Here is a 10,382-nt window from a genome sequence, read left to right on the forward strand (position 1 = left end):
TGTAATGAATGTGCTGGCCACGTATTTGTCTTCTTCAGACTTGAGGGAATATGAAAAAAATATCCTGATTTACACATTTTAGTCCCAAAGACATAACCATTTGTTTAATGACAGAGAGAAGCATGGCTACCCAGGACACCAAGGTAGAAATCCCAGTTTGATCCTTACGCTCTGCAATTAACCTTCAGTGGATAATTGATAAGGTAAAGCATAAAACGGGTCTCTCAAAACTTTAATTGGAAAAAAATGGAAGAAATGAAGGCAGTAATAGTCCTTCAGCCCGCCTTATTTCACACACGTAATTCTTTTCAGGAGTAACTAATAGCTCACAGCCTCTGAAGGCTGCAGGCAGGGTGGGGGGGGGGGGGGGGGTTGTGTGTTGGGGGGACGGTTTTGTGGACTCGGCTGGGTTTGCTGAGGCTACAAGTGTGAACCTGCCCTCCATTCAAAAGATAAGGAGTCCTGGTTCAGGTAATTGCTGGCAACCTGTCAAATATCGGGGAAATAATTACGGTGGCAGAAGCGCGCTTCGTCTCCGCTCGGCTCCACCTGTGTGTGTGTGTGTGTGTGCGTGTGTGTGTGTGTCTGTGTGTGTGCGTTGTCTACATTTGGCTCCATTCCCTCTGGTCTCACTAATCCTCTCCTCTTACACAATCTGATGAAAAAAGAGATGCTCAAGCTCTCTCTCATGCTGAATGACTCACATTTATGTCAAAGTTCTTGGAAAGTGTGTTTAGCTCGAGTGTAAACGCCCTGAAACAACGTTTAAGCCATGTAATAATTACCTAGAATATTTTTGTAAACTGCACAAGAAATGATTAAGTGAGCACTCTGCAACGTGTAGAAGCAGTCCTGTATGTGTACATCATGCTTTGTGCTTTTTTACTTTCATTATAGTTAATTATGATTCTTTTTTTCAACAAAACCTAATTTTAGAAGCATTTTATCAAACAAAGGCATTCATCTGTGCACGTTATGTTAATGTCACTTAACAAATACCAACACAGTCAGCGGTCAGTGCATGCTTTTTGTCTTTTTAAACATTGCCTTCTTCATCTAGCCTCTCATGAGGTGGTTACTGATATGTAAATGCTCTTAGCGGTGAGCATGTACTGTTTATAGGTTGGACTGCTCATTGGTTCATGGACCACACTTCTAAAGCTTGAGTTGCCGTCCTGATAAGGACACCCCCATCCCAAACAACACTACAGAATGGACCTGTCAATCACAAGGCAGCCCTGCCCTAAAGCAGACCCCGCTTTATGGCAGGTTTGATTCCAAATGGGACAATGGCTCTTTGTGTAGCCCTGTCTCTGTGGCACATGAGGGCAAGCTGTGCCAATGTAGGATGAAAGCACAGAGCCAAAAGGTTCTGTCCCGGACCTTTTGCCCCATAATCAATTTGATGATGATGAACTCCGCTGCATGTTTATAAAACAGTTCAAGTTCCATCCATGAATGCCGAAACTATGGAGAAGAAGACCTGCTCACACTTGTTGTTGTTTGTTCAACCTTTTTGCCATTTTAGTCCTGAACAACTTCCAATCAGCTCCTTCAGAGTGTTTCCTTGTTTACAATGAACAACTTTTTTTCAAATTTGCGCATAAGAGATGAAAGGCTTTCCTAAACCAAATGAGGCAGGCCCAATTACTTTACGCTCCTGTGGCCTTCATGCGATATGTCTGTGTTGGTGTATTTTTCCTCTCAAGTCTGTAAACACGGGACACTGAAGAGCTGCAGTTGTTCTAGCTTTGGGCAAAAGGCCCCACGCCCAGAAGAAGGAAAGAGGGAACAACTGGCCCCCAGTTCAGCAGGTCAGAGTCCCATCAATGCTGCGTGTGTTCTCTACAAAATACACTCACTACATTAGGAAAGACCAAGACAAATATGGGCCTCAAATATAGATGCCACTCAATTTCTGTAAAAGCTTGAGGTCTTGAGTTTTCCACAGCATCCCACTGTTGTCCTCAGTAGGTGAACTCCCAAAGTAAAATATTAGCTCTCCCCTGCTTCAGCTCTCCCCTTTAGCTAGTACGGTGACTTAGGCATAGTGGCCCAACCGCTTGCAGATCCTTCGCGTACAATGTGATACATTTTTTCCAATTTTGACAGCGAGTACGTAAAAGACATTTTGGATATCAGCGTGAACAGATTCACAGTACAGTCACATGTACAATAAATCACCTCGGGCCAAATTATTCACACTGCTGTAACATCTTCACACAGTTATTTGTTTCTTTGGTTAGATATTTGCGCCATTGTCTAGTTAGTTCATTTAATTTGATATTATTAAAAATGTTTGATATATTGTGTATATTGTGAAAATGTGTGAATTTTTTATATTTTGTCGTATGTATAAATGCTGCTGTAGCAAAAATAATGCAGGATTAATATAGTAAATATATATCTTTCTATCTATCTAAGCTTAACAGAATGTAGTTAATCATCCATAATATAAAATCACATTTAGCACATTTAATTTTAAACCTGGTTTTTAAATATCAGTTCATGTGAACTACAACCAATTCTTAGCTAGCGTTAGCCAACCCTCCAGCTCCACCCTCTCGTCGCGACGTGTTCATTTCTGGTTCCAAGAAACCACGATGGGGACAGTCAAAATGGTCCACTCTTGGCCTCCAGCTAGTGTTCCATAAACCATTGCCAGCCTAGAACCAATGGGTGACAATGTGATGACTACAGCCGAGCAGCACCAACGCTGTTTGTTACGGACCACAAAAAATGGAAATGTTAAATAACCAAGATTAGCTCATAAAATATGTAAACGGTTGATGTAGACATATGGAATTGCTAGGTTAAGCTCTAGGAGGGGTGAGGGGTACAAATAACCAAAGTATTGCCTCCATTTGTCATAAAGATAACCCCTCCGATGATTAACCAGCTCAAGGCCAGTGAGATGGGTTGATTTTGGAACCTGTACGCACTAGGAGTACTGGAGGCTGTCCTGTGGACACACAATGAGGGGATGCTGTGTCTGGGCATGTCCACCCACCCCCCACTCCCTTGTCTGCACATTCCACACAGGTAGATCTATCTGACAGACAACACACCGTGTGCATTGACATGTGTGAATGCAAAACCACAAAGAGCTATGAGAAGTGAAATGCATATGCAACCAACCGCAACCACAACGCTGTACAGACAGACACGCACACACACACAGACGGACACAAAAGACAAAGACATTAACAACTTCCACTTCCTAAAAGCACATCTGGAAGACACATTCCAGAAGCCACTAGCAATGCCTTAACACTGAAACGCACTCATGGCCTGAGGACACACACGAACCGCGGGAGAGGTATCTAGATACCATTTGCCTCATGAGCACCTGTTGCCTGAATATTAGAAGCTGGAGTCTATTAAAGGCGAAGTGTGTCCTGGGTTTTACTGACTGCTTTGTACCTTTCCAAAGAACAGCACGGTGGTGAACGGCCAATGTACTGCCTGGTACCAGTCCAGTGCGTTCACTTGGGTGGTTTGATGGTCTGTTTGGTCAGATCTACTGTTTGGTACATTCTTAAAATGAAGGACTGTCCTGGAATGCTCAGCAACTTCTAGGCCTTTTGGGGTTCTGGGTTTTCGGGGCAAATTAAGGAATTATTTTCTTGGTGAAGAAAGACCCCTTCATACATCTACAGAAGTCGAGAACACTCTGGAGGAGGTAGGTGTGTCATGTTAAAGTCTCCAACCCAGAGATGCCTTCATAGAACCAGAATGATGAGAAGAAAAGACTGTAGAGAAAGAAAGGAACAGCTCATCTGTCAAACATGGTGAAGGCCGTGTTAGAATCACCAATGGAACTGGGTCACCGGTGTTCACTGATGATGTCACAGCTGAAAGAAGTAGCAACATCAACTCTGAGGTGTTTAAGGCTATACTGTCTGCCTAGATTCAGCCTCATGCTATGCAGCTGATTGGACGGCACATTACAGTGCAGATGGATAATGACCCAAAACTGTTTTCCTCAATAATTAGAAGTAATAATAATAATCTCACTCTTGGTCTTACATGTTTTTAAGATGACGGGATGGACATTGGAGGCAGTGGAGACCAATGACTGTATGAATGGGCATCAGTGACAGAAGTTCTCCTAATAGTCAGCTATAATATTACCCAGCATGCCATTTGGCACTGTGATTTTCTAGTTGTTCCATCATTAGGTTTTAAGTAACCTGTCACAAATTGATACCAAGGTACCAAGGTTTTTTATTCTTTTAAGGAGTTACTTGTGGGTTATTCATTTAGTTCTAACTTGAGTGACAAGGGTTTCTTCACAATGTGCCTGTAGACTTCTTGGCTGTAAGGCTCTTTGTGACCATGGCAGTGTATGGAAATTAATATTGTATTGTAAATTATAAACGTTATATGATATGAAAGCTAAAATCTTGAGCGCAAATGTACCCAAAATAAAGGCCTGCAACATTAGAGCCCAATAACCTGTTTAACCAATCAGCACCACTGTTTGTGTTCCATTTGAAACCATCTTATGTGACTTAGGAAACAAATATTTTACAAAAAGAGCATACTTGTTTCAACCATGATCTTTTCTTAAACCCAACATGTACTGGAAATGCCTAAGTCCCTGGACATTTCCAGGTGAATGTAAAAAACTCATACAAACCACTGTTAACACAAAAAGATGTAGGTGCCATCTTGAACCCAATATGGTTCTTCAGTGATGCCAAAGAAGAACCATTTCTGGTTCTACAAAGAAACCCATTTCCTTTTTTCACTGTTTGATATATAGAATTAACTAGAAGTTTACTATACCATACCATCCAATCGCTCAAACATGGAATCTCCCAATACAACAACCATGTCAAACCATAGTAGGAGATGGTTCTTCTAGGAACCACACTGCATTTTAACGCACCATTTAAGAACCATTATTCCAGTGTGTATGAGGATGTGTCCACTGGTGTGCAAGGGTTCAGGTCACTTACATTTTCAAACCCAAAACGTGTTTTTAAGAACCAGATACCTATTGCTTCTTTGATATTTCAAGTATGCACATGAAATAAATCATGCTGGAGAAAAGTGTCTGAACATGAAACTTCATAACTGAATTTAGAGTTCACACATTTTTTCTTCATACTTTCTCTGCAGTAATAGTTTGTGCTCTGCTCTCTGTGCCCAGTGTGTTAATGGCCTGACAACTCTGACATGTCTCAGCAGTGAAAGCCTGTGTGATACCACATTCAGAATTAATATAGATGCATGTGTGTGTGTGTCTGTTAATGTGCTTTACAACCTACATGTATTCATAATTAGTTATTTGCCAACCTGTGATGATCAGATGTTTCTTGTCAGAGGATTTTTGTCACATTTTTATGTCCACACCAGCTGCACATCCAGAGGTGTCATGTAAGTAAATTAGGATTTTGTGTTCAAATTAGGGCCAGGACTTTAGCGCGTTAATTAAGATTAATTAATTACAATATGAATTAAGATTAATTAATTACACAAAAATTAACACATTAAACATTTTTTACGCATTTTTACACTTGTTTCTCACTGGATGAGTTTCGGCGGACCGAATATACTGGAGCACCAACTAGCGTTCATGACTTCAGACAACAACAAACCACAGTGAACATGAACGAAGAAACTGACGAGACCGTGTCGTGTGGCCCTGTGAATGGGAAATTTTATCATAAAAAACAAACGGATGGAAGCGTCGATAAGAGCATGGTTGTGTGCAAGCTATGCAACAAGGAATTCGCATATCACCGCAGCACATCGAGCCTCAAGTATCACCTCAACACAAAACAATTAGCAGCTAGCGTGGACGTTAGCTCGACTCCGAGTACAAGGACCCACACCCAACCCACACTGCACCAGATGACTGGTTAGAGGACCAGGGTAACTAAGTCCACGTCTGAAAAAATAACCAATGTTCTGAATGTACTTGAAAGTATTGGTCTACTTAAAAAAAACCTAGTTTACAGAAGGTCTACTTACCTATAGGCTACCTGAATTTCTGAAAGTACTATATTTCTAAATATGCTATTGCTACACTTGTCTGCTGGAATTGGTTGAACAAAAATAAAAATCCATGTGAAAAAAATGACTTCTCACTGTTCTCAGGTCAAATATTTGTATGTATAATATATGCGATTAATTTCGATTAATTAATTACAAAGCCTCTAATTAATTAGATTAATATTTTTAATCGAGTCCCGGCCCTAGTTCAAATTCAAAGTAGTTTTTGGTGAGAAAGACAATAACAATAGACAATAAAAGAAAATAAAGCCTTGATTGCATTTATAGTTCAGATAGAACATGTAGATTGGCTGGTCTAAAGAAAAAATGAATAAATAAATCAGAATTAGCCTAAATCTGTTGGGGCTGATTCAATCTCTATATATGTAATTGATAATTGTTTGTTTTCACAAATCTCTGACTAACTGTTGTTTCTGATCATCTGTATGCTCCAGTGCTTTAATGCAGGTTGGAATTTACAACTTTTCATGAGTGAAGATGACAAACTGTGTGTGTATGTGTGTGTGTGTGTGTTTGTGTGTGTATGCGAGTTCACTGGGTCAGTAAGTCATGAGACCCCTCTGATCTCTGCAGGGTTCACACCCGGCTGGACCGTAGTACCAGGATGTGACAGGGCTGGGAGGGGCAGCTATTAGCCCCCTTGACCTCATCTAATCTCCCGTATCACCCAAAGGCCTAGGCGCCCCCCTGACTCTCCCTCCAAATTAGTACACGCCTTCCTGTGCCGTCTCTCCCGCTGCTGTCTAGCACAGGGTTTGCCCTAACCTCTATGGGGAAGTTAGACTATGGAAGAATGAACATGTAGACAAAATGCCAAATGCATGAACAAGATAAGCTTATAATGCCATATCGCCCTACTAGAGAGCTGCGCTCCATAGATGCTGGTTACTCGTGGTTCCTAGAGTTTTAAAAAGTAGGATGGGGCCCAGAGCCTTCAGTTATCAAGCTCCTCTTTTGTGGAACCAGGTTGCACGTTCAGTCCAGGGGGGTAAACACAGTCAGCTCATTTAAGATAACTCTTTAAACTTTCCTCTTTGATGGAGCTTATAGTTAGGGCTGGCTGAGGTTAGCCTGGACCAGCCCTTAGATGGCCCTTGACATTTTTCAAATTCGGCCTGCGGCCCGCTGGCCTATCAGCGCTGAGATGCTCCCTGTCATTAGACGGATGCCGACTCAGAAAGACAGAAGATCAATGGAAACATTGGCTGTGTGTGGGTACCCAGGACTGCACAATACATCCTCAAACCTATACTGCACCGATCCAGGAAAGACCACACAGGATACAACTATATGTGCCTTTTTACAAAAATATACTAAATATAACACTTTACAGCGTAGGGTAATTGTATTGTTTATTGGCGCACTGCTACCCAATATTAAGTAACGTTGCAGGACGTTTGCTCAATCATAACGTGTGTGTGGCTCTTAAAAGAGCCCTTTGGATGTCCTTGAGGATGCGGTGTCTTGCCATGGGACGGTCTTGTATTGCTAGAAGCTGCAGTCATCCAGATGCACTTCCTATAGGAGAAATACACTGAGCTGTCTCTGCCTGAGGATGCTATTTAGTACCCAAACACGATAGTGTTAGGACTTCCAGGTACATATAAGGGCTGGGCAGTATACGGTATACATACAGCTGTTCAAGTGGCCGGCAGTCCTTTCTGACGACAAAGAATGAATGAGTTTACTCCAAAATAAATTCCGTGATCTTCTAAAATACAGTGAGCGCAAAAATGCAGCAACAGCCAAAGGCTGCACTAATTTGTGTAGACACTTCTCTAAACAGAAGAATGTGGAAAGAAAGACAGAATGAAAGCAGAGGGGGACGCTGTTGTAAGGATCCTTTAAGACATGACGGATTGCGTGAAGAAGAGCCGAGTGTGGTCATCCCCCCCTCATGGTCTCACTCTGAAGATACACATAGGGTATAGACAGCTATGCTTGTGAAAGGTTGATCACATGACAATCCGAGATGCTGAGATGTGAGACCAGGCCTACATACCTTTCACTTTGGCTGGGCTGTCGGGTGAGTGGACAAATATTTAACCTCGGCAGCAGAGCCGTACTGTGCTGTTCCATACTTCATAAGAACAGCTTCTAGCTACGGTTCTGTTAGCTTTAGACCATCAACTAGAAAGCCTTAGGCTAGATTTAAGCGAGGTCATTTCATGTCCAGAATGCGCGGTGCTTCTGATATTATATTTATATATTACAGCTCTTTAATCACTCACACAAACACAAAAAGAAAAAACACAGATACATTATGTGAGATTTTAGGTGTAGCCAGCATCGAGCAATAACCCAACCTCCAACTAGCACGATGAGGAGGAAGCAAAATTATTTGAAAACTCAATCATTTTTTACTGAGCCTCATTGACCTTCAACAATTTACAACTGATTTTGACATATGGAGTGTGTGCATAGGGTTAGTGATTAATCCAACAGTGTTCAACCAGTTCCATTTATGGAGTGATTGAATGACTGTTTTAACGAGTGGCCCTACTAACTGAAACCTTTACCTGAATGCGTGCCTGGTTGTTGAAGGTCACCAGTTAACATGTTCATCACTATTTAAACAGTCGACATGCTGACACAGACCTTGAGTCGTTTATTTCTTGATTCTGACTTGTGAACATGCAACAAGGGGCCGTTTGGATGAAGGTAACAGCATGTCCAAAGCTTGCAGACTGGGATAAAACCACTTGAGCTGCAAAAATGTCCGTACATATTGGACTTTAAAGGGGTCAATGGAAGTCTTTCTGAACTCTTGTTGATAGAGTTGATTGTTTTTGTGGGTTAGGTCAATTTTCCATTTTTATAAAAGTTCATCAAGCATTACTGGAATGTTGAATATACACATTATTAAAGACAATAAGGTGTGTAATGAGCCACGTCAAAACAGAGCAGAGTCCTAAAGAGACGAATAGAGCAGAATGCACGGCTTCTCTCACACACGCGCACACGCAGAGGGGCACTATGTCATTAGCTCTCGTAGCTGCCCAGGCCCCTTCCATCTGACTGGTAATCATACTGGAAGTGTCCCTCACAGGAACACATGCACACACTATGGAAGAATGGCAGCTCGGTGTGCAGCCTTCATCATACGGACAGCGGGGCGTTTTAATCAGAAATAAAATAATAAAATGGGTCAAGTTTTCAAAAAAATGTCACCCTGGGGTGACGTGTGCGAATTACCGATCACAGCCCGAAGCCCCGGTACAGAGGCCAACAAAGACGCAAATGCTGCTTTGTGTGGATCAGCTTCGGGATGAGAACCAACACCGATCCAAAGAAGCCCACTGGTTCCGCTGTGCGCATGTTGTGCGCGTCACTTGGAGGCTCGTGAGTGCGCACCAGTAGACTTATACACCATCACAACGTACCTTCAAAGTCGGATAAGATCCCTTCCAGGTGGTCACTGACGGAAAGTTCCGACATTGCGCACCGAGCCGGACGAGAAAGAAGCCGAAGTGTGAAGAACAACTCGGGATCCTCCGGAGAGCAGGGACCGACTGGGCTGCTGTTCTCTCCGTGTCCTGTCTGTGCCCCCCCATCTCAGACCGGACTCGTGGTGACGGGGGGCTTGTGGGCGGAGCTTCATGGAACACCTGGAAAGAAGTGGTCCCTTGTCTCTGCAGTCGCAGTTTCAACATGAACTATGCTGAATTAAAAACATGTCAGATGAAGGTCTATTGGTTTATTTACCTTCATGTTTTAATTAATTTCATTCCTTTTTGTTGTTTGAAAACTGTACAAATTAACTTTAGATTTGGCATGCCCGACCATATTTAAAAGGTTCTTGTGTGAGCTTAAAACCAGTTATGGAAGTACTTTTCAAAGATGGTTAACACATCTTTATAAAAGTGTTTTGTGTGTTAAGTGTTTATAAAAGTGATTATTTAGCTTGAAAGACTTGTGTGGTTACAATAGATTTAAAAATGTGTTCAACAGAAATACCCAAACCAGATAGATAGCAGCATTAGCTTAGCACAAGCACCTAGGTGGGACAGGCAGCTTGACAGGCAGGTAGGAAGACAGTCAGACTGGCAGGTAGACGGACAGATAGGCAGACAGACAGGTAGGTAAACAGTTAGGAAGGCAGACAGACAGAAGCTACAACAGGCTACCACCGGCTAACACAGGGTACCACATGCTACTAAAGGTTACCACCAGATACCACAGTGTACCACGAGATACTAAAGGTTACCACCAGATACCACAGGCTACCACAGGGTACCACGAGATACTAAAGGTTACCACCTGATACCACAGGGTACCACCAGATAACACAGGCTACTACAGGGTACAACAAGATACTAAAGGTTACCACCAGATACCACAGGCTACCACAGGGTACC

At 42.3% G+C, this 10,382-nt stretch overlaps 1 protein-coding gene and 1 long non-coding RNA gene across 2 annotated transcripts in view; one reads left to right on the forward strand and one right to left on the reverse strand.

Annotated features, from left to right (window-relative positions):
• The window catches only part of septin12 (septin 12), a 45,968-nt gene extending 36,369 nt beyond the window's left edge, over positions 1 to 9,599 (reverse strand). Inside the window, exon 1 of the mRNA XM_037475326.2 lies at positions 9,408 to 9,599. Within this exon, the coding sequence (XP_037331223.2) occupies positions 9,408 to 9,462 (55 nt within the window). The 5' untranslated portion in view covers positions 9,463 to 9,599. The remainder of the gene's footprint in view (positions 1 to 9,407) is intronic.
• LOC134132941 (uncharacterized) lies at positions 5,861 to 6,091 on the forward strand. The gene is made up of 2 exons (XR_009957120.1): positions 5,861 to 5,941; positions 5,973 to 6,091. It is a non-coding gene; the product is annotated as an uncharacterized LOC134132941 (long non-coding RNA).
• Positions 9,600 to 10,382: the final 783 nt, after the last annotated feature.

This window comes from Pungitius pungitius, chromosome 12 (genome assembly GCF_949316345.1).
Source record: "Pungitius pungitius chromosome 12, fPunPun2.1, whole genome shotgun sequence".
Taxonomy (NCBI): Eukaryota; Metazoa; Chordata; class Actinopteri; order Perciformes; family Gasterosteidae; genus Pungitius; species Pungitius pungitius.